Genomic DNA, 25,548 nt, shown 5'->3' with positions numbered 1-25,548 from the left:
TTATTATCTAACGATTAACTATAATCAATTATTTATAATTAATTGGGGATTTACAATCGGAGAAGCAGGTACATATAGTGTATTCTGCCGTCTGTATTGATGTTCAATGATGAATTTGTTTTTAAATGTGAGCCAAACGAGCAAGTTAAATAAAAATACAAGAGAATGTATGAACTGAACAATATTTTACAAGATGCCATCATCCGCTATCATCATCACAAACACCAACATCATCACACGTCTCTACAATCAACATCATGATCATCGCGATTATTCATTATAAGACTGGCTGGCTGCCTCCTTCGTCATCGTCGCCACGGCCGGCACTTCCTCATCGACACTTCCTCATCTTCTCCATCGTCCCGGTCGTCACTTGCAGAAGAGTGTGCTGAACAACTTGGACAGGTTGACCTCAGCATAAGCACTAACCTTCATCTTCTGGTCAATGACCTCCTTTAGCTCGTTCATCACTTCTACGTCACGCTCCTTCAAGAACTTTGTGCTTCTTTTGTCTGCTGACAGTCAATCAATCAATCAATCAATCAATCAATCAATCAATCAATCAATCATGTAATCTGCATTGTTATCACTTTATCACTTCCATAATGCACACTTTAAACGGATACACCAACGTTACTTACTATGTAATGAGGCATAAATAAAAAAAGTCGCAGCTAGTTCATTTAATTCATGCTATTTAACAAACGTTAAATCTAGTTTTTGAAAATTTTAATTGAAATATTTAAGAAAGATCTGATAGAAGTGGAATAAATAAATGAATGAATAAATAAATGAATGAATAAATAAATGAATAAATAAATGAATAAATAAATGAATGAATGAATGAATGAGCACACCTTTGCTGCTGTCCAGATAGTTGACGTCAAAAACAGTTAGCAAGTAGCACAGCTGGTTGTACAAACTTTTCTCCGTGAACTGCATGGTTGAGATTAATTGGAGATCATTTCGTGTGCCTTTTTTAATTCTATTAAACTTAAATTGCTCAAGTATCTGAGTTTCATCAACTGCCTCACAATCATTATCTCGATGAAATGAAGCAGGTTAACGTTGAAACTAATATAAATTTCATACAATGAATGAAAAAATGAATGGTGCCAACCACTTGTGGTGCCTGCCTGCCTACCTACCTACCTACCTACCTACCCACCCATCCATCGGCCATCTAGTTCAAGTAACTCCATTAAAATTACACATCAGAAACAACACAACTTCCCACATAAACACAAATCAGTAGAATAATCTGTTAGTTATAAGGACTCATCAAAAAACATTGATTTTCTTATAAATTTTTAGTAATTTAATTTAATTTAATTATTAAAACTTATTTAATTATAAAAGTCGAGTTAATATAAGTGAAGGGTACAAATTGAGCAGTTAGTAGCAAACCTCGCACTGCAAAGCATTCTTCCTACAAGCCGGACAGACAGCGTGGCCATTCTTGAACGCTAGAGGTACCTTCCTGGTTCGGAAGTTGCAGCAAACGTCCTCGCATCTCATCCATCCGTCGTAGTACCTCCTGATGAAGCTCCTTACAAATGACGTCAACCTGTTTTTAAGGTAGTTGCCATGCCGCAGAAGATTCGTGGAGCAACTACTGTTGCCGCACCTCTCGAGAGTTAAGCGTTGCTGGGAGGATGTGTTGTTGTTGCTGCTGCTGACGTTGGTCTGGCGAGAGGGATAACAAAAAATGGAAGAAAAATCAGATTGAAATTCAACTGAGGAAAAACACATCAGCCGATTACATTTTAAATGTATTAATTACTAATTTATTAATTTTAATTTACTAACAAAGAAGTTAAACAGACAAAAGTTTAACAAAAGCCACAAATGAATTGTGATATTGGAAGGAACAGAAAAATTAAGTGATGAAAAAGTAGTTGGTACTGGATGGTTAAATAAATACTTATTCTGTTCATGAAAAATAGATAATCAAACGTAAAACAGAAGCTGAAGCTAAGATATTTGGACCACAACACATCCACCAGAGCACAGCAGACCTCATCAGCATATGCAGACTCGATGACATTCACGAAAGCACACGACGGACAACTGATGGTCAGTCTCTCGCAGTCCTTGTACTTCTCCTCGTCACAAACTTCACCACCAGCCAGTCCGGCGCCGTCCTCCTCACCGTCCACGTCTCTTCTTACGATTGTCTGATGGAAGGATTTCGCATCAAGACCTACACAGTTTAGGATGGTGGCGGTGTGAAATAGATCAATGTTAGTTGGTTAGTTAGCTCAGCGTGAGATGGATTTCAAGATGAAAACAAAAATGTTGAAGGATGCCAGGCGTGAATGTTTCCTTTGCAAATGAAAAAGCCCTTTCCTCTTAACAGTCACTTACAAATAATAGTTACTCGACGGATAGCAACAGCTTGAATGCTAAAACGACATCAACAGCAACTGTCAAAGCAACATCAACATCAACAACATCAACAACAACATCAACAACAACATCAACAACAACAACAACAACAGGAATAAAAATTAAAAGGGCCAACCGAGACACTCGGCGATATGTCCAGCGTCGGTGCCCTCGATGGGGTCACACAGTCGTGCCACGACGGGGTGGACTTGCTGGGAGAGGTAGTAGTTGGCGTCTGGAGGGTGGTGGTGTGGTGTCAAACGATGCAGGGGCGGGCGATGGAAATTATGATGTAAAACAAATGGCTATGATGGAGTGATGATGAATCGGATATGAAGATGCATGTTGTTGTTTTAAGGTTTTGATGAATTCACATTCATCAAATATAGATAGATAGATAGATAGATAGATAGATAGATAGATAGATAGATAGATAGATAGATAGATAGATTCAAAGTATAAAAACATAAAAAACATCATAAGAAAATAATTGAATTTTCTAATAAAAAAAAAATATGGCTATAAATAACTAAACATTAAAAATGTACAATAATAGCCCAACAAAAACACGTTGAAACAACATAACACAGCAGCACAACAACATCACACAGCCAGCACAAGAAACACCCCACCAATTTGAAGTGTATCCGACTTGTTGAGTTCGTCGGGATGGTAGGCTCTCTTAGTTGCCGCATCGTTCGTCCCATTCTGTCGGGTGTTGTCGGGCGTTTTATACAAATCGAGACTCACAACTCCACCAGTGGATATCATCACCATACATAACATACACACACACACACACACACACACACAGAGAGAGAGAGAGAGAGAGAGAGAGAGAGAGAGAGAAAGAGAGAGAGAGAAAGAGAGAGAGAAAGAGAGAGAGAGAGAGAGAGGGAGAGAGAGAGAGAGAGAGAGAGAGACACGTACATCAGAAGCATGTTCTAACATATTATTATTATTATATGTAGAATTTGCATTCAGCGCCCATTCAACTCCTCAACAATGCCTTTTTTCTCCACAGACACGCTCTGATTCTTTTTCTAAAAACAGCCTCTTCGATTTCATTTAATTTCAATTTCACATGATGTACAAATCCTACGCTGTTTCATTCACTTGTATTTTTACAATACATTTTTATATGAATTCTGCACCGAAGCAAATGTTTATTGGTCCGTGGTCGGGAAGCTTAACCTTTCTACCCTGACCCATCCACAGTTCAGACACAAACAACACCGAAGACTGCCAACCTGACATATAACGTAATAGATAATGTCACCAGCTTTCAACTTCCTGGCCAGGTGTTTGTTCAGTCTGGCAGCCACCTGGACGTGGGGCAGGCTGTCGATGTCCTTGTAATCCTCGGGACTGCGTGTCAGTTGCTGGGCGGGGTGGAATCAGCGAGATGGTCACAAATTACTTACCACATATGCATCGATACATGTTTGATTCAAATTATCAGTGAAACAAACAACGCCATAAAAGTGACTCAAGTCAAATGTTGTAAGATCATTTAAATTCTTTGACTTTTCATGAAAGCCATGCAAAAAATATTGAAGTTACTTTGGTGATGTAGAACAATTCCTTTGGTATGAGACCCTGCCTGACCTGTTGGGCCACCTCGAACAGCTTGTTGTGAATGTTCTCCACGATGACTTCTCGACTCTCCCCCGAGAAGACCTGACTCAACATGTAACTGCGTGGTTGTTCGTTTTATTTTTACATCCGTAAAAAATAAAAAGCTGCTACAATGACAGTTCATCCTTTACAGACCACAAACACACCAACCAACCAACATTTAGAATTAACGCGATAAACAAAATTGTAGTACAAAATGTCGGCAACAATTTTCCATAATAAAACCGATGGATTCTTCAGTCAGTTAGTAGGAATTCAACTTAGTTTTTTAAGATTTTTTTTTCAAATTTTAGGTATCAACGTAAAAGTACTAAGGGTATCTTCTCCCATCAAGCATAAAAAAGAAGGGGAACCCTACAATCAAATTCTTGAATATAATGAATGAAATTTTCTGCTGCAGGTAGCGGAAAAAAAACATTCAAAATTAATGCGTCCAATCCACATAGAGACAGAGAGAAAGCGAGAGAGAGAGAGAGAGAAAGAGAGACAGCAGACAAAAGACCAACTTTCCAACTTCTTTGGCCAGTGGACACCAATCCCTGCGGACAATGTCAAGACCCTTGCTCTCCTGCTTTGTGACCAGGGAACCATCGGGAAGTCTGGTGGCCATCAGTGCTGCGTACTTCTTCTTCTTCAATAGGAGCATCGATTTGAAGACTCCATCTATGTCAATCTCGAGCAGTCGATACAACTTGTTCACTTCTGATTTGATCTGAATGTCACATAAATTATGCTAATCAGTCTGCAGTAAAATAATTATTTCAAAGCATAATTACTTCAAAGAATAATTCTTTTAATTGTTTAAATTAACTCATTGAATGGATTCATCATCAGGTGCACATAAAAACTGCATAGCCATAAGATGTGATGAGTAAGAAGTAAGAAAGAAGTAAGAAAGATATCACAGTTAGGTCGGCAAACATTCCATGAAAGTAACCTTATTTCCAAGTTTGATGACTTCATCATAGTTGGTCAGTCCAGTGTTAACCATGATGGAGTCAGTGTCTCCATATATGACCTCTATGCCCATCTGGCAGTAACATTGTTCAATACACTACATAACAGCATCTAAATGTTTAGCTTCTTATTAGCATGATTTAACAACATCAACAACAACAAAAGCAACAACAACAACAGCAGCAACAACAACAGCATCAACAACAACAACAACTGTATATAAAAATAACTGAAATTAATTTGATCCTCGAATGATACATAGCAAATAATTGAATAATTAATTACAATTACCCATTGAAAACAACTAAGCGTATGAATGTTCAACTGAAATATAGGTGGCAAGAGAAGACAAAGAAAAGTTGGTGCGAATCAATGAAGAAACACTAACAGCTTGGACTAGATCTCTTGTTTTCAATAGAATCTGGGAAGAGTCAGTCAATGAATAAATAAATAAATAAATAAATAAATTAATTAATTAATATATAAATAAATAAAGAGTTGAATAATTTACTAGAGATAAAACAGATATACAAAAGGCAAACAAGTTAGACCTGCCCATCTATAAACGAAAATAAAACTATTTGTAATATTCAAATCAGAAATCTATCTTCAATATCCATCCACTTAGCTGGTTCATTTTGGTTTGTAGTTGACACCAACAACTAACAACATCATCGTCACCATTAGTCATCATCACCTTCATACTCACCATCACATCCATCTTCAACATCACATCCATTTTTAACGTCACATCCATCCTCACCACCACATGCAGCCTCATCATCACATTCATCTTCAACATCACATCTATCCTCGTCTCCACATCCATCTTCATCATCCCATCATCACCCTCACCACCACATTCAGCCTCATCATCACATCCATATCATCACCCCTCCTCATCACATTCATCTTGACCACCATCAACACCACACTCCCTCACCTCCCGGCCCTTCCCAGTGACGAGAGCGGCTAGCCTCTTAGCATAGAATCTCGACGACGAGAAGCCAAGACATCCGTACATGCTGTTTGCTGTCAGCTTCAATGCCTTCTGGCGTATGTCGTACTGCCGAGTGGGAAGATTAAAGCCAGCAACGTCCATGTTGTGTGATATTTAATGGAGTTAAACACAACCAGAGTAACTTTAAATTATTCAAAATATGCTGTCAGCATCGAATGATGTATTTAAGTACTTCGGTAGGTTGATTATCGCAATGCGATTCCAACCGATCAATCAATCACAGATTATTTAATTAATAATTTATCAACAATCAACCAGTTGACCAACCAACCAACCAACCAGTTGACCAACCAACCAACCAACCAACCAACCAACCAACCACATGGACCCACCTGCAGATACAAATCTGACTTCTCATCACAACTCTTCATAAGTCCCCTCACCTGCTTCCTGCTTTCCACCAACTTCCTGATTTCCGTGGGCAGGACTCCTGGAGGCAGTCCCGAATTCAAGATGATGCCCTCATCGGACTTCCCGTCGGCGCCGGACTCCACTGGCTGATGACGTCAGCATTGTTTAACCCATCAATACTATCACCATCATTCTGGCATTCTTATCACCAGTTCATTCGTCCAGAGTCGTTACTCAAAGTTATTTGGAAAAATATTTTAAAATTTTCAACACAATGGCCTAGTGGTTAAGGTCGCCTGGTGCTGTTTTGCAGTGCGTGCAGTTACCAGGTTCGAATACGACAACAAGATTCCAGCCTATCACATGCGCCGTGTGGTACGTGTTCGTGTGCGATGTTTGTGTCGTGTTGTTGATTCCTCCGATTCTAGAAAGAGTGTAGCTGACCTCTAACCTTTAACCCTTTTCATCAACAAAGCATGGAGCTTGTGAAGGAGGGTTCATAGCAAAGTGAAGTGCAACGGTAACTTCGATCGAATTACGAGTGAGAAAAGAGAGGAAAAGACTGATATAAGAAACATTCGGTAGAAAAAAATTTCATAGATGAATCAAAAAGTTGACAAAAGGATGTAATGTCATGGAGATACTAAAATAAACAAACAAACGAACGAACGAACAGATGAACAAACAAACAAACGAACAAATGAACAAACAAACAAACAGACAAACACATATGCAATTGTTACTCACGTTGTTGGACGAAACGGTAGTGAAGCATATGTTATACTCTTGAATGATGGACGGATACAGACTGTTGAAATCCAATAAAAGAATGAAGTGGTCATAAAACCCTGCAAGGAATCAATAAAATCATAAAAAACAAAAAGAATACATACAAAGAAACCGGCACAGCTTAAACTAATCAGCAACACAACAGATAGACCTTGGCAGACAGACAACACAACAGACAGACCTTGGCAGACAGACAACACAACAGACAGACCTTGGCAGACAGACAACACAACAGACAGACCTTGGCAGACAGAAAACACAACAGACAGACCTTAGCAGACAGACAACACAACAGACAGACCTTGGCAGACAGACAACACAACAGACAGACCTTAGCAGACAGACAACACAACAGACAGACCTTTCTTTGGCTCGAGTACAAGTCCTCCTTCATAGGCAGGTTTCCTCCTTGAAGATTTGTTCATCTTAGCAGCTGCTACATCGTCGTCGTTGGCTTCTTCTTCCTCTTCCATCTGTTGTTAATTGAAAAACTGTCAAAATTATTATTGAGAGTAATTTTTTTATTATTCTTATTATTCTATTCTTTTATTATTCTTTAAAAATCAGGATCTGACAGACTCAGAAACTGTTGCAGCATGCAATACAGTAGTACAAAATTAAATGAATAAGTAAATAAATAAATAAAAAAACGGAGAAAGAAAAATGTTTTAACATGAAAAATAAAAAAAATAGAATAAAATAAATAATAATAAAATAAATAAAAAAAAAAAAAATAAATTGACAATAATTGCTGGTTTTTCAGTTATCTTTACACGACCACTTTGCCTTTGCCATTGTGAGCAATACAAAGTAGGATTGTTAAGTTTCTCTACTAACTATTTGCTTTGGGGCAAAATTTATAAACAAATCTGTTGTAGAAATACAGGTGAGTAAAACAACAACGTGCATGGCATCAGCAACAACGTAAACTCCAAACATATTATATTATAGTGGGATGTAGCCAGGTCTAAGTAATTGTCTGTAGACATGTTATAGACTACTAAACCAACAAAACCTCCAGACATATTATATTAAAGTGAGACGTTGCCGTGTCTACTAGATGTCTCGCCATGTCTACTAGATGTCTCAAAACTCATTATAGACAACAAGACCAACAACATTCTTGCAAGATAACTACAAACTTGTTTTGCTTTTTTATAGATCTTGTCTGGGACGATGAAGTTTTTGCTGTTGAAGGCATGCAGCAGCAAGTATTCGTTTCTCTCTGATCGACCACCCAACAATGTTCTCGACTGTTCATGAACGTTTGTGTCGTGTTGTTGTAGTGTTTGTTTGTTTGTATTGTGTTTGTTGTGTTCGTATTTGTTTGTTGTGTTTTTGTTTGCTTTTTGTTTGCATTGTGTTTGTTGTGTTCGTATTAGGTTTGTTGTATTGTGTTTGTTTTTAAGTTTGTTTGTGTCTGAGTGTTTAGTCAGAAAATGTGTGTTTATATTATTATGTTTGTTAGAGATTTTCTGTTTGCCTGTGATGGCGGGCATTAGATTTTCCACCAACCATGAGGTTTCCACAGATGTTGGTAATCTGGAGTGCGAGAGGCAGGATGTTGAGTTCGCACATGATCCTGAAGACGTACGAACAGTCAGCCATTCCGCAAGACATCAAATCCAGCAACTTCTCAGACGAGCTGGTGGCAGAAGCAAATGGGATAAGATGCTGGTGACAATTAAGTATCACAAACAGCGTTCATGAAGCGTACTTATGTTCTGATAACATTGTACAAGTACTAGCAGCAACAACAACAGCAACAACAACAACAACAGCAGCAGCAGCAACAACAACAACAACAAAAGCAACAGCAGGAACAACAACAAAAGCAACAGCAACAATAGTAAACAGCAACAATAACAGCAACAGCAGCAGCAACAACAACATTGTCCTAAAATCATTTTCCTGACTTAAGTTTTGCCACACCTCATGATAGCTTGCAACAAGAAGACAAACAGCTAAGACTTTGACTTACTGATATCATCTGATATCAAATCAACCTAAGGAACCTCAAAACCCAACTTCAACATCTCCACCACCATCTTCAGTACAAGGACAATCATTTCCGTTACTACTATCATCACCAACATCATCATCATCACCATCACTATCATCATCATCATCATCACTATCATCATCACCATCACCACCATCACTATCATCATCATCAGCAGCAACCTGAAGAGGTAGACAACATCTTTAACTTCCTCCACCATCTTCCTTCTCTCCTTCAAGACGTGATTGGTCAGCTCGGTCAGGTCGTAACTCCGGCAGCGAATGAGTTCTCGTGCTGACAGCTGGACATCGCAGAGCAGTCGACCAGCAAACATCATCTGTATCATGCGCTGGTTGTTGAATCCCTGCAGATGCGCGTGCGTGTGGGGGTTTTGGGTGGGGGACTGGTGACAGGTGGTGTGGATGGGGGGGGAGGTATAGAATTAAACTGAATGTTTGCAATGAATATATTCTTCTTCAGTATCGGCAACATTGCACTATATATACACATAAATATGACCTCTGGCATCATCATCACCAACACCAACATCATCATTACTATTACCACGACCACCATCATCATCATCATTACTACTACCAACACCACCCCAACATCATCATCATCATCATCAAGCACGTACATACTTTAGACATTTGGATTTGATTTCGCTTGAGTCGTCCAACCTTGGACCACTGTGACACTTTACACTTGTGCAGCCTGTGCAGCAAGACGTCCAGTTCAAACCCTGCAATGTCGTGCCCCTGTCAATGTGTTTGTGCGTGTGTGCCTATGTATGCCTGTGTGTGTGTGTGTGTCTACATGTGACGTATGTCTGTGAGTGTACGTTTGTATGCGGCTGTATGTGAAACGTGTTAGCGAGTTTTGACAAGTGCCCTCAAGCAGAACCCACAGCTATGACGTCGGGGTCGACTTTGCCGATCTTGATGGCGAGTAGGGTCAGCAGGGCTCTCTCACAGCCGACCATCTCCACTTTCATCTTCTTCATCTGTGTTGTGCATGCAGGGAGGTGTGCACTCGAATGAATCAATCGCTCGACAGAGAAACGTTTATTTTGTGCAAATTTATCAACAAATCAATCATGACCAAATGAATAAATGAAATAAAAAATGTAAAATATAACAAACAAAATGACAAACAAATAACAAGCAAGCACACATACAAACAAACAAACATATAAGCTAACACACAAACAGACAAGTAAGCTAACAAACAAGCAAACACACGCGCACACAAACAAACGAACAACGGCCTCTACCTTCTTTTCCATTTTCTCCTTCAAATCAAATGGAAAGACACAATTGTTCGGCTTGCTTATGGCTAACGCAAGTGGGAAAGTATTTTTTAAAATTAACATCAAATCGTTTGGCTATCGAAACAAACAAAAAATATTCTTTCATTTGAATTAAAGTGCAATCAATCAATCAACCAATCAATCAATTATTCAATCAACCAATTAATCAATCAATCAATTAACCAACCAATTATTCAATTAACCAACCAACCAATCAATTATTCAATCAATCAATTATTCAATCAATCAATTAACCAACCAAATATTCAATTAACCAACCAACCAATCAATTATTCAATCAACCAGTTAATAAAATAATTAATTAATTAATCAATCAATTAACAACCCAATCAATCAATCAATCAATCAATTGGATGAGTGCCAACCACAAAAGTGTTCCTGAAATGGAATTTTTGGAGCAACTTTATCAATCGGAAGTTTAGAGTTCACCAACATGGAGGCACCAATGATCTGATGATGATGATGATGAAGAAGATAACAATGATGGTGAAGAAGAAGATGGTGATGATATTGAGAAAGAAAGTAAAAGTTTCAATGATGACAATTGTGCACGACGCCAGTTAACACGTGAGGATTGAAGAATGAAGTTAGTGAGGGATTAAAAGAACACAAGCAATCAGGCCCGTCCACTGGTGAATCATCTTTACTTTCGAAGGCAGAAAAACTAACGAGTTCTTATTACAAATTTTGAAATTTGGGCGGTGTGACTGATGGCCTTGTGGTTAAGGTCGCCTGCTGTTGTTTTGCAGTGACCGGGTTCGAATATGACATGCTCCGTGTTTTTTAGGCGTCGCTAAGCACGTATCCAATAAATTCCTCTGAACTTTGGAAGAATGTTTAAGACTTTTTATTGTCGTTAGAGTGAATGTTCAGTCAAATGAGTCAGTACCAGCAAACGTCATCACACAGCAATCACAAACATCTTCACCAACGTTCCAGTAAGACCCCATCAGCCGACAACGCAATCACCACTGATGCCACTACCCTCACCAATGCACACTTCAGCAATTGTCACCCACCACTCCTCCCACCACCCACCTCATTCTCCTTGGTCTGCTGATTGACGTAGGTGATGAGTGAGAGGGACATGACGCAAATGTTTGGAGGGCAGGGCTGGTCGCTCGACACGACAACATCCTCAGGGCGGGTCAAGGACAGCTGCATGAATGACGGAACGAGTGAGTGTACGGAAGAATGAGTGAGAAATTGAGAAATCTGATTTTTTATTTTTTAATTTGTAAGCCATTCTCTTCATCTCATTAAAATCCTATACGTAAATCTCTCTCTCTCTCTCTCTTTCGTTTTCTCTCTTTCTCTCTCTCTCTCTCTTTCCTCTAATTTATTTATTTTATTATTTTAAATTACAAAACATAACAAAAAGGCAAAACTATCAAACACAATCACCTTACCAAATGAAGAGCAATAATTAAGCAGCCGACTGTTACATGATACGAATCAATACGAATCATGAAATATGAGAACATTAAAACAAATGCGTGATGTCGGACAGACAGACAAACAGACATGCACACAAATACGTAGACAGGCGAACATAAAGACAGAGAGACAGACATACTAGCAAACATACTAACAGGTATTGAGACATACAGAGACTGATATATAAACACTACAAACCTCAAAGGCACACCAAGTCACGGCGGGGTTGTTAGTTTCTGCAGAAGGTTTTCATTTCATAAGACAAATATGTTGAATAATAAATAATTTTTTGAGAGAGAATTATTGAATGTCTTGTAATGGCGCCTATGTAGTTTACGTAGTTACATAAAATAATACTTGTAATACCATGCTTGTACAATGTACATATACATATATAATATAAATATATATATTTATATGCAGCTGTTTGACCGAGGAGAAAAATGTTGATTAGACAATTGTGAAAGCAAAAGACAGAAAGGAGTTTATTTAGTGAGGAAGAAAGTAAAAACACAATAATTCAAACTAACAATGAACACACAAATACACTTATATTGAGAGAATCTAGGTGACAAAACATAGGCCACCTGCTTAAACAAACATACAACTACACAAGCAAGCAACCACACAAACATACAAACACACAACCACACTCACATACAAACACACAACCACACAAACATAATGGACTTGCTTAAGCAAATATACAACCATACAAGCAAGCAACCACACAAACATACAAACATTCGACCAACACAAACATGCAAACACACAAACATACAAACACGCAAACATACAAACAAGCAAACATACAAACACACAAACATACTGGACTTGCTTAAACAAACATACAACCATACAGGCAAGCAACCACACAAACATACAAACACTCAACCTCACAAACATAAAAACACACAAACATACAAACACACAGCCACAAAAACACACAACCACACAAACATACTGGACTTGCGAATGTCCAACCAGCAAGGTCCCTTCAGTCTCCTATCAATGAGAAAGATTTCGAGAGACGAGGTTGTCGTGCCAAATATTTCACTGAACGTTTCCCCACTGACGTTGTTTGGGATTTGTGCTTCCGTGGCCTGTTGTCGTTGATGTTTGTTGTATGCTGAATGTCGTAAACTCGAAGATTCAATGGCGTCTACTTACATATTTCATGTTTGTTTATTCATTTGAGGTAATACTTTTCACCATAAACTCCTCATAAATTAAATAAATCAAAACCATTCCAATTTCATTATTGAATCAAAATAAAAAAAAGGGCGGTGTCGAAAGATGGCGTGTGAAAATGAACCATTTAGTCAATCAGTTGCAAGTAGAAACACGGTCATATTTATCAGCAGCATCAAGAAGTCATTCAAATGGACAACAAAAACGAACAAAGACTACATTTAAAATAATGGTAACTTCAATCAAAATCATCTTACAATCGAGCTCAAGCAACTCAACATCACAAACATATCAGCAGTTGATTAAAACATAAAAGAGACAAGAGAGACAGGAGACTCACAGGGTATCTGACTTCCAAATAATCACTCTCCATTGGCACGTCGTTCTTCTCAAATGCATACAGCTTGCTGGATTTCTGGGAAGTTGTTGATTGGTTGGTGGGTGCCAAAAATATATTTCCATGTGATTTCAAAATGTAGTTTCTTTCAACTTGTAACAGTGATTGAAACTTATGTACAGTGTGCTTGCCAAAAAATTCATTGTTCAATATTTGATTTAATAATTGAATACCTGAGTGAATTATTTATATTAAAAATTATAATTTAAAAAATGTTTCTCCCATAAGAATTCAAATCAAAAACATTCAAAATTAGTGCAAGTTTCCTCATTTTGCAAGCAGAAACACAAACAATCAGACATACAAAGACTTAACAAACACATATAACTTACATATGACAGAACACATATAAACACATATAAACATACACATATAAACACACACACACACACACAACAAACATACATTCCAACAAACAGCCATCAGCCAGCTAACCAGCCAGCCAGCCAACCTTAGACTTGAAAGTCATGATGTTGTACTTGGTGGAAAGGTGCTTGTTGAATTCATCGTAGACATCGGCTATGCTGATTGCCTCATCTGTTGGCTGGCCATTCACTAATCTCTGTGGTGTGTTTGTGTGGTGTGTTTGCCTGGATGTTTGTGTGAATGTTTGTGTAGATGTTTGTGTGGTGTGTTTGTGTGGATGTTTGTGTGAATGTTTGTGTGGATGTTAGTGTGAATGTTTGTGTGAATGTTTGTGTGGATGTTTATGTGAATGTTTGTGTGAATGTTTGTGTAGATGTTTGTGTGGTGTGCTTGTGTGGATGTTTGTGTGAATGTTTGTGTGGATGTTTGTGTGAATGTTTGTGTGAATGTTTGTGTGGATGTTTATGTAGATGTTTGTGTGGATGTTTGTGTGGATATTACTAATTTTGAACAATGAAAATGTTGGGGTAAGAGGAAAAAACTAAAGACGGCACAATAATACAAACTAACAATCAATCAATCAATCAAGCTTCGTTTTGCGTCCAGAGACCCGGTTTCCCGAGGTAGGACGTAAAACTAACAATAAACACACATACAAAAACGACAACAGTATTACAAACGAAACCTAAACATAAAATTGTTGCTATCCAAATCCAAATACGTTGGACTGCATTCAAATTTCCTGGCAATATTCCAATGTGTTGAGGGTTTACATATTAAAATATAATGAATAGTAGGGAAGCTGATTGAGTATTGCTTGATTGAAAGCAATAAGGGAAGTATTAATGATGGTAACTGAAATACTAGAATAAGAAAAATAAAAAAACTGTAAACTTTGAAAAAAGATTATCATGAAAAACGTAAAAAAAAGGCCACCAGAGGGACCAGCAAAACAAAAATGTAAAGCGTCAGGTGAGATTTAAGATGACAAATGTCAATGGGTCAAACTTTCCACTGACCTTTGACCTGGGCAGAATGAAGATCCGCCTCTCAATGTTCCTCACAATGATGCAACAACTCTTGTGGCAGTTGGACGACTCCACCCACACCTTGCCGAACAAAAAAACAACACCTGCATCGTGGAAACAATTCATGCGTGGATTCTGTCTGCTGCATTAATAAACATCATTCAACCTATTCACTGATCATTATTGTTAATTTAACCTAATTTAACTCATGATTTCTAGAGAAGACACCTGCCGACTAACATTGGGTTATGCACGCTTTCCTAACATAATCCATTTATCAGCAATACTCTTTCTTGTGTCATATTTCATGCTTACATTTTAAGATTTTAAAATATATGCATGTTGTAAAAGTATTAGAGAATTTTCATTGCTATTATCATAAGAGGGCACATTGGGATTGATGCTATGGTGTATGAAACCTTTTTAACATCAACATGACATCATCATGACATCACTACACAACCAACAAGCTATGAGTGAGAAAGTTGGATTGCGGATGTTGAATTTTTTTTACAAGTTCCGGCTTGGTCCAGTTAGATGCAGTGAATGGTGGTTCAAGTTGCTTAGTAGGAAAGAGGATTGTTGTGACCTGACCAAGTTACAGTGACTCAACAGCAAATTGTAACATTCAATGTTTTGTGAGTCGTGTTGCTATTACAAGCAACATTTTATAACATAAGACTAATCACTGACAACCATCAAAACAGCAGCAGTAGCAGTTGAATGTGGAACAACACCAACCACACAATAAACAGATGGACCAACCAGGGTGTTTAAAATGGTCCTCAAACGCATCCAGCCAGTACATTTTGAGTACCTTCTCTCCATCGTCGTCAGTGACATACGACAACTCGTGTTTTTCTTCGGTGGTTGATGGAATTTCTGTGGTCAATATCCAACTGAGTTCGTTGTCAAAGTCAAACTGTTGTTGTTCTATTATTGGTTCTGCAGTTGTTGTCGCTGTTCGTGGTGGGAGCAGTGATGTTGTTGTTCGAGGTGGTTGTGTTTTGTTGGCATTTGAAGAAGGCAAACATGACGATGAAGATGTTGAAGTTGATGATGACAATGTTGATGCAGATGCTAATCTGGATGACGACGACGACGTTGATGTTAACAGTGATGATGATGATGATGCTAATGATGATGAATATAACGAAGAAGATGGTGTTAAACATGAAGAATGCGATGACAGAGAGGCTGGGGTTTCTCCGTCCAATTCAATCACTTCTTCTTTTTCAATTGTAATTTTCCTAGAAATTTTATTTATTTATTTAAATTAAAAACAAACAAATAAATGAATATATATACTGCCAGCAACAAAAAGAAATCAAAGCCGCAACAAAGCCAAAAAACAAACAAAAATTACATAAACAGTACGACAGTGAAAAACTGAACTCCAACAACAAACTGAACCACAAAAACAAACAGCATTAGAACAGTGCACCACCAACAACACCTCAGCAGCAACAACAACAACAACAACAACAACAGACTACCAAATTACGTTACCATTGGAAGCAACTCAAGAGGATAAGTTGAATATGCATCTTGGGTGGAGGTTTTGTGGTAGTTTTTAACAAATTTACAACAATTGCAACTAAATTTTTTTTTGCCATTTAAATAAAACGTCATCCTCATTACAATGATACAGACATTTTGGGTTAGGGCCATGGTGTACAAAAATTTTTGGGTTAGGTATATGGATGGATTTCTGGTTTTGCACCATGACCAACCTATTGAACGCTGGTTCTTTGTGCTTCTTGAGGCGAACCGGTGTTGGTTGGATGATGTCTTCATCTTTTTTCATTTCCTCCATCAATCCCATCAACAAATCATCCTTCTCTAGGTCTGCACTTGTCTGGTGCAATCAATCAATCCATCAATTTATCAATCAATCAGTCAATCAATCAATCAATCAGTCAATCAATCAATCATTCATTCAATTAATCATTAACCTCATAAATGATTCTATTAATATATCATACAGTCAACTTATTCATTCGCAAGCAGATGATTAATTTAAAATTACAAATAAATTTACATTCCAGGTAATAATTAATCCCACCTCCCACATATGTATATAACATCTTACAAGAAGTTTCAAACTTGCACATAAACAAACATACAAACACACATAGAGAGATGCACTTACAGTATGCAAAAAATACACAAATGCACGTACTTCAACTTTTTTCTTGGGTTTTACCGCAGCAGCTGCAAACAAGCTCTTAATGTTCGATGGTTTGGAATTCGGTGGTCGAATGTTCGGGTTGGTCGCCAATCCTGCTGGGTTCTTCTTCTGGGTTTTTGTCTCTGAAGAATTTTCAACATTTGTAACTTTTGTAACACTTGTAAAATCTGTAACATTTGTTACATTTGAAACATTTCTAACGTTTGTAACATCTGTAACATTTGTTACATTTGTAACATTTGTTACATTTGTAATATTTGTTTCATTTGTAACATTTACACAAATGGTTCACACTCAGGTTACTCTGATTCTATTCAGAGTTGGATTAAAAACTCTGATTGTTTGTTCAGCCTCAAATCATACATCTAATTTTATAAATTACATCTCCATGTATGTTTATTATAGATCATTATTTAAATTGAATATACAAATTCATCATCAATAAAATAAGAAGTGCCACTAATTGCTTCAAAGCAAAGAAGCCAGTAGCCACAACATGCTACAACAGCATAATATAAATAACAGAGAAACGTGATAGAGATAAAGTCAGGATGGAGAAACAAGTTAGTCAACCCGCATCAACCTGCATACAACTTAAAAATTAGAAGCAGCTGTAGCATGCAATAATGGATGAATGGATAGATCTTTGACTTACTCTTCATTTGAGGCTCATCATAGATGTCCTCGTCAAACAGCTCCCTGCCATCTTCGACGTAACCCGACCCATCTGCCGATCAGGTTTAATCATATTAATAAATTAATATCACAATACTGCAATGATGTTGAGTTAATATTTGAGAGTATATCAGTTAATATTGCAATAACTTGAGTTTTAATTTAAAGACGTCATTAAATCAAGTTGAAATGGCGTTATCCCAGGACTTGATTAATTATTAATTAATTTTTTGTTTTTTCTCTCTTGTTGGGGTATGGGGATGTTCAGTTTGTGCCCTTTACTAATAAACTATTATTTATTTATTTATTACATATAATAAAATTTCATGTTGGAATGAAAACTTGTTCATAGTGTAACAGATGTATCCTTTTATGAACTCATGCTTTGCACCAACTACCTCAACATTATTTTCTCCAACAAACGAAGAAATTAATAAATAATTAAAATAAATATTAATAAATAGCAAATTGAATAACAATAATAAATCAATCAATCAATCTATAATAAGAATAAAATATGAATAAATAATAATAATGAATAATAATAAAAATAATAAAATAATGAATAGAATACTATAAATAGTTCAAGCTGTAAAATAAAAATGAAAAAAAATTATATAATTATAGGAGAAAAAGTTCACCATCAATAATCCAGTCATCTTCCTGCCGGTTCCTAACGATCTCCGAGTACTCTGACTCATCGACTTCATCGTAAACGTTCTTCTCATTCAGAATCTGGAAATCGCATTTATATTATTAATTATATTATTATATTAATTACATTATAATAAAAAGATAAGTTATAGAAATGAAACCATTAAAAAGATATGTAAAGATATTTTTTAATACTAAATAATACTGCTGTGAGCTATCTTCACTTTATTATTATAAATCTCAAACATATTGACCTATTTTCAATAATCTGAACTACACAACAAATTTTTTTTTGTTGAAAATTTACCTAATATGACACCCTGCAAGAAATGGAATAAATAAATGCACGAAAAAAGAATGGATGAAGAATAGGAAACATATTACAACCATATAAATAAATTTATTAATTACAGGTTAAGAAATTAAATGAACGTGAACATTCATTTTGTTTAAAGACAAATTAGTATGTTGAATTCCATTATCATCGAAAGTGGGAGATTTACACACAAAAAAACACAAACATTAGTAGACAAGTACCAAGATGTATCTACAGAAAAGTCAAACAAAAAACATCTATAAACATCAAGGAACATTTTCATACAAACATGAAAAAACAAACATTTACATATAAGCATCAAAAAGCATTCATAATAACGATAAAAATAAAGAAAATGAAATATTGAATGAACTTCTCACGTCTGGCCTGAACTTCTCACCAGCCAGTTTGGCTTCTTTCAACTTGGCCAATGCCGCAAACCTCCCATGCCTATCGGATTTCTCTCTTTTTGATCTGTTTCGTGCAAGACTGTAGTCTGCAAGAATAATAAAATAAAATAAATTCTATTTTATTTTTTACTCGCTGAACTGACAGCTGGCAGTCGAAAAACCAAACACAAACACCTCTAAAAAAGTCTAAACTAAATAGACAAGTAGGATTTTATCCTTAATTTCATGTTTTTGTCATAATCATAATATCATATTGACAGGGTGGTTCTCACACAGAGCCATCTACTGGACCACTATAAAATTTGCTATGCTACGTCAGGTTAAAAGTATGCAAGTGCAAAGCCACCAGCGGGGAAATATTTAGTATAAATCCGAAATTTTGTGAAACGAAATGTGAGCCAGTCAAACGGCAAAAGAAACTAGCCTACGAACCATGTTATAATATTATAACACTATTTTATTAAAAATACAAAATAACCTGAATTTTCATCCATTCTGTAACAAAAACCTGGAAATTTTTGCCAAAATTTATGTGCGATTAGTTAATTTAGCCTGTGGCTATCTCCTTAAACCTTAATCTTCCTCAGATATTAACAACTATTGTTGAAATAAGGCGGGAACGAAAAGGAAACTTAAGAATAAATGGATCACAGAGATTAGATTGCTACTAAACGCCACACGTATCACACACACAACACACACACACGCACGCACGCACGCACATACACACACACATACATACATTTATATATACACACACATATGTAGACGTATATACATATATATAATAACATCTTAAACATCGACGGACATGGACATAACTTCGCTCTTAGCATAATGCTTAAAGTGTTCAATTGTAAGTTGCAATTGGTTATGCATAGCTAAAGCGTTCCAAAGTCTAACTCCCTTAGCAACCCAACTTCTATCGTAAGTAGAAGTTCTAACTTTTTTTGACATCAACATACCATGTTGTCTGGTGGCCGATGTGATCTTACAAAAAACATTTAGGTGCTTATAATCGTTATAAGAAAGAATTTTATAAAGAAAAATCAGAAGAATGTAATTGTGTAATTGATCAAACCTAAGAATTTTATGACTTCGGAACAAATGATTGGTGTGATCACGATAACTTAAGGAGAAACACAGGCGTATAAAACTCTTTTGCAGCACAATGATCTTATTGATTAGATATTTACTTGCGGATCCCCAGAAAACATTCCCATACAGCAGATAGGGATATAGAAAAGAATAATAAAGCATCATCATTGTTTCAGTATCCAATCTGTTTCTCGCTTTAAATAATATTCCAATAACTTGATACAATTTATTGACTATTTTGTTAACGTGATTGGTCCATTTTAAATCACTTTGAAGTATAACCCCCAAAAATTTTATCGATTGCACTCTTGGGAGCACAGTGCCCTGAATGAACAATTTATTTTTTTCTAGAATTTTGTTATTAGTACTTATTTTAGGGCCAAATATAATATAACATGATTTACTTAAGTTCAATGCCAATTTATTTTTCAAAAACCAATCACAGAATTTTTGGAGCTGACGATTCATTTCTAGGAACAATTCATTTGGGTCTTTTCCCGACAAAAAAATATTGGTGTCGTCGGCGAACAGGATTGTAGTACATTTATCTGATATTGAAAAAATATCATTTACAAAAATTATAAATAATAGGGGGCCGAGTATCGAACCTTGGGGCACCCCTGTTTGAATTTTAAACGGAGGAGACACTACATTATCAACTGAAACAAACTGACTCCGATCAGATAAATACGACCTGAACCAGTCAAACACAACTCCACGAAAACCGTACATCGACAACTTTTGTAGCAAAATTTCGTGATCAATTACATCAAAAGCCTTTTTTAGGTCAATGAAAACACCCAGGCTAAATTTTTTCTTATCGAAACCCTCCAAGAGAGACAAATGCAAATTTATATATATATATATATATATATATATATATATATAAATTCGTCATTTAGTTAAAGCCTAGAATTTAGTTATGTAATTTTTTTACCTTAATTTAGTTACCACTACACGGTTCAACTGATCATTACAACAAATTTCGTTACGAACATGATCATATATATGGATGAGCACATAACTAGAATAATATGGAATATCATGTAGTATAATACTACATGAATAGTTAACGAAACATGAAAAGTGAGAAAATTTTCAAGATATATTCATTTTCTTACATTTTTCTTAGGAATTTTCAATTTATTGAGTTTAGGTTTTTTTCATCAACTTTAAAATTTTGTTGTTCATCTTCATTTAAAGTATTCGTACAGTTCTTTCAGAGGCGTTGTTTTTGTAATTTGTATCAAAATATGCATTGAAATTTGTCGTTAACTTCGGAAGATTCTTTTGAGAGAAGAATTAAAATGGTAAAGAATTTAAAAAACTCAAAAGAGTTGAAGAAACCTTAAAATTGTTCAATGGTAATGGAAATAAATAGGGACAAAAAAACCATGGATATGATCTTTGACGAAGTCGTTTATGGTTGTAGTTATGACATCTCAATTATAACTTAAAATGAAATTAGAATGAGTTCGTACATTAACGTACGTATTATAAAATCATTCATAATGTTTTTATATCCATGAAAAATACGTATAGTATCTATGTATGTGCATATGAGAGGCTGGAGTCCAGGGCTATAAGATCAGAAGATGTATGGATAATGGGAAAATGCATTGTGGTTATCATCTTCTTAGTAGCTCACCTCTAAACCAAACTACTACAACTCCAGCATGTGCATTTAAGATTGATTGAAATGCAATAAATACCCCTAGAGTTGTAGAAGCAAATTCAACTAGTGAAGTAACATAACTATAGTTAAAAAGTCATCGAGAAAGTTTTAAGGTTTTCAATTGATTTTTAAGTAAATTTTAAAATAATCCGATGTTACATTATTACAGGACCTGCGTTTGCTCGTGTGCTTATTTTATAATTATTTTATTTTTCAAAATCATCAATGTAAATCTTGTTGAAACAGTTTTATTTTGAATAAGTACGGCATAAATTCTAAAAATGGCCAATTAAGTTGAGTTAACGATTCAGTTCATGCAGCTTTGAAAAGAGTGGAACGAATAAAATAAATATTTGAAAAATAAAATTTTGGAATGTTACAATTACATTGCAAATGCTACATATAGTTTTTAAAACACAAACCCTAACCAGAAACGAACACCGCACACACACGCATACACACCACAACACACACATACACACTTTGATCCGATGGAGCATATTTGCACCAAAGCTTCAGCAGTGAGGACACCTTCCACACGGCTAGTGACTAACCTGGAGGGCCCAAAACAAAGCAGGAAAAAGTTATTGCCATCAGCGATCACGATGGTGTTAACATACGGAATATGTTAGTGGGCCTATGTTTTCAGAACCCCCCACCATTATATCGCTTGAACGCTTTGAGTGCATTCGGTGCTGTATGTTAAGACGTGACGTTATCGACCGGTTTCTGCCCATGACAATCTTGAAAGAGAGGAACGACATGGCATACCTCGATAGCAGGGGCTGTTGGCGGACACACCGGCTTCTACCTATGCCACAGGTAGATGCTTGGCTGAACGGAATTAACGGTGAAGCCAATTACCATATAACAGATGTTTTCAGCATGTGACTCTTTCACGGCACGTCTTTATTACCTCCAACACAGAAACACAAACACAGAGAAAATACAAGTTGGTAATAGCACGCATCTCTGATTAGTAGCTGATGCCTTTGATACGTACTGTAAACCAGACAGTCTAATAAGTTGACTTGCAAATTTGATTATATAAAAATAGCTGAATGACAAAACGATCTTACATCTTTTAAGTTGAGCATACACAATAAACAGAAACACACATGCACTTACATTTGTATCCATAATTAACAATTTTCAAACGAAAGATGCGCTAAAATAATGCTGGCATCCATCTTTCTATTCCAACATTGTTCTGCTAAGTTTGTATTGATGTATAAATTTAATCAGTTCGTGCATCCAACCATGCTAATAAAATGCAACATATTCACATTGAACATTGATGTTATCGTATTAAATTAAATTAAAATAAATTATTTGTTACATATGTACAATTATTTCGGGTTTGAGCATTTAATACAAATTGCGCGTAAAGTCCGCGCTGGAGTGTCGGTTACACTTTCGTTTCGGGTCCGTTCGTACCGGAGATCTTTTTTTGAAAAAATTTTTGCAAGTTGGAGTAGTAGCGATGTAGGATGGTCGGAATGGCGTCTCTGTACCACTCTGTCGAATGCCCTCTGAAATTTTTTAAAAAGTAAGTTTCGTAATAAATTAGATCATCACAACAACAATAGTGTGAGTCCATTTAAACTTTCTTGCTTGCGTATACCACCGACATACACTAGCCAATCAGATCCATTCAATAAAATGCAATGCTATAGAAAAATAAAGTACATTAGCTATCACAAACAACCATTAATTTAACACTACAAAATAACAATCAATAATCAATTTTTTGGTATAAAAAAAAAAGTTTGAGAAGAAGTTCCAGAGAAAAAAACCAAAAAAACTACAGCAAAGATAGTATAAGAGTGATGAACAGAAACTATAAAAATAATTTTTGATAAATATCTAGAAAATGAAAAGCCTGATTGTTAAGGTTAACCATGGCACAAAATGAGCAACCAGTAGGAAGAAACTAACAGAAGATCAAGAGTGAGAATGTGCGTCAACTGTGCGTAGCCCTCTCCACACGGTTCTATGTAGACGTTTGATTCCATGCACTCCACCAATGGACACTCAGAATCATCATCGTCATCACCTTCATCATCGTTATCACCTGTAGAATGATTGTTATCATCACGTGATGTCATGTCATCTCCATCGTTGACACGTGTCTCAAAGCTTTCCTGCCTCCGAATGTTCCTGATGGTTGCCGATGAGATGGCTTTTGAGCAGAGGAAGCATGCTTCTTTCTTCAAATTCGTCTTCCAAATCCTATTAAATAAAATTTTGTTGCGTTAGTCATATGTAGAGTAGAAATATCGACTTGAAAGATATGCTGCTTATCGCGACTGTGAAACGTTCAAAAATAAATTTCAAAGTAATTGTTTGAATTGTGTGCGGCTTGAATGTGAAACGACGTGTGATGAACTCACATCAGCTCGTATATCTTCCTCCTGTCGCAGTGTTTATAAAATACTCGCCCCTCCCCCTCCTTCTGCCCCCCACCACCACCCCCACCCCCACCACCACCACTTCCTTCCTTCAGCTCCCAGCAGCCCAGGGCGAACTTGTAGAACATGATGTCGACGTTGTCGTTGATGACCTTCCTGTTGACGGAGTGCTTCCGACCGAGCACCTGCATGCTCCAGGGCCATCCGAGCTGTCGAATCTGTTTCAAAACTTCGATCGGAGGGGCAAGAAGTTCCACCTGACACCGGAAGAAAGGCCACGAAGAAGATGAAGATGAGGAGGATGAAGATGAGCAGAAGATGAGAGACATCGGGGAGGAGGCGAAGATTTCTTTTTCGCTCAAGTTGCTTTCTATCAGTAGTTGGTTGGTTATCTTTGCTGTCGATTTGTGCTTCGAGGTGCCTGCTTCTCGAGTTGTCTGACACGCTCCTGCCCAAGATATGCTCTGAATTTCATTCATGGAAACGTTTTTGAATCTTTGAAATATTATTTGCGTGAAAATCATTTCGTTAAGAGTAATTATCTTAGAATGGGATTAAAAATTTAAAACAAGTTAGCTCATTTTATAAATATTTGACGAAAAGTTGATTGATGACTGGTGCTCTTTGAACTTCGTCATTTTCATAAAATAAGGTATGCCTGCTTTAAGTAAAATAATGTTGATGTTAAAAAAATCTGCGTTTATCTAAGCCGAGCAGAACACACTTGAATCATAATTGAACTCAGCTTAGTGTTGAATTCATGAAGCCAGTAAACTGAACATACTTCACTTTATTTACACAAACCTAATTTGCTGTTTACGTGTTTTTAGAGTCAGTTAAAATTTGACAGAATAAAAATCGAAGAGCTTTGAAGCCTGGATGCATGCGATGAACTTCGAAACGAACACACGACACGAAATGACTACTCACTGAATGAAACAACAACCTTATTGATGTTGAACGTGACAATCTTCGCCAGATCCTCGTAGCCATCCGCGACTTCAGGCCTCTGACGACTCTTTGAATGGTTGAGGTGCTTCCTCAGACTAAGGATCTCGGTGACTTCTGCCTCATCAAACACCTTCCAAACAACACATGCGTCAAATTTTAATATAGTAATGTATCACGAAGAACTTCATTGGTTCAAATCTGGTGTCGTAATAATGTGAACTAACTAAAAAAGTTGATAACTGGAGATATCGATTTAATAACAATCTGAA

General features: G+C 36.5%; 3 protein-coding genes across 3 annotated transcripts in view; all 3 read right to left on the bottom strand.

Annotated features, from left to right (window-relative positions):
* Window positions 1-28: 28 nt before the first annotated feature.
* On the bottom strand, window positions 29-19,638 carry HELRODRAFT_193403 (hypothetical protein; the record flags this gene model as incomplete). The annotated part of the gene is made up of 37 exons (XM_009026820.1): window positions 29-91; window positions 430-515; window positions 858-936; window positions 1,408-1,686; window positions 2,019-2,203; window positions 2,525-2,623; window positions 3,021-3,096; window positions 3,639-3,770; window positions 3,952-4,084; window positions 4,533-4,738; window positions 4,964-5,056; window positions 5,372-5,404; window positions 5,927-6,049; window positions 6,337-6,501; window positions 7,103-7,203; window positions 7,506-7,617; window positions 8,287-8,397; window positions 8,660-8,789; window positions 9,329-9,510; window positions 9,830-9,907; window positions 10,057-10,152; window positions 10,423-10,533; window positions 10,882-10,929; window positions 11,518-11,637; window positions 12,115-12,152; window positions 12,881-13,019; window positions 13,448-13,514; window positions 13,984-14,066; window positions 14,890-15,002; window positions 15,664-15,858; window positions 16,072-16,148; window positions 16,632-16,756; window positions 17,081-17,301; window positions 17,745-17,816; window positions 18,406-18,499; window positions 19,115-19,230; window positions 19,623-19,638. 37 exons carry the CDS (start codon window positions 19,636-19,638, stop codon window positions 29-31), a joined length of 4,197 nt encoding a protein of 1,398 aa, XP_009025068.1.
* Window positions 19,639-23,325: 3,687 nt separating this feature from the next.
* On the bottom strand, window positions 23,326-24,891 carry HELRODRAFT_193402 (hypothetical protein; the record flags this gene model as incomplete). Its single annotated transcript, XM_009026819.1, has 4 exons — window positions 24,311-24,891; window positions 24,046-24,149; window positions 23,856-23,991; window positions 23,326-23,449 (listed from the first exon to the last, which is right to left on the bottom strand). Exons 1-4 carry the CDS (start codon window positions 24,850-24,852, stop codon window positions 23,326-23,328), a joined length of 906 nt encoding a protein of 301 aa, XP_009025067.1. The 5' UTR covers window positions 24,853-24,891.
* A 359-nt stretch (window positions 24,892-25,250) lies between these two features.
* HELRODRAFT_193401 (hypothetical protein) overlaps window positions 25,251-25,548 on the bottom strand; it is a gene marked incomplete at both ends in the record, with an annotated part of 4,912 nt that continues 4,614 nt past the window's right edge. The window contains one exon of the mRNA XM_009026818.1: window positions 25,251-25,409. Within this exon, the coding sequence (XP_009025066.1) occupies window positions 25,251-25,409 (159 nt within the window). The remainder of the gene's footprint in view (window positions 25,410-25,548) is intronic.

This window comes from Helobdella robusta, assembly GCF_000326865.2.
Source record: "Helobdella robusta unplaced genomic scaffold HELROscaffold_49, whole genome shotgun sequence".
Lineage (NCBI taxonomy): Eukaryota > Metazoa > Annelida > Clitellata > Rhynchobdellida > Glossiphoniidae > Helobdella > Helobdella robusta.
The sequence above is the reverse complement of the archived record's forward strand: the minus strand, read 5'-3'. Positions and strand labels throughout refer to the sequence as shown.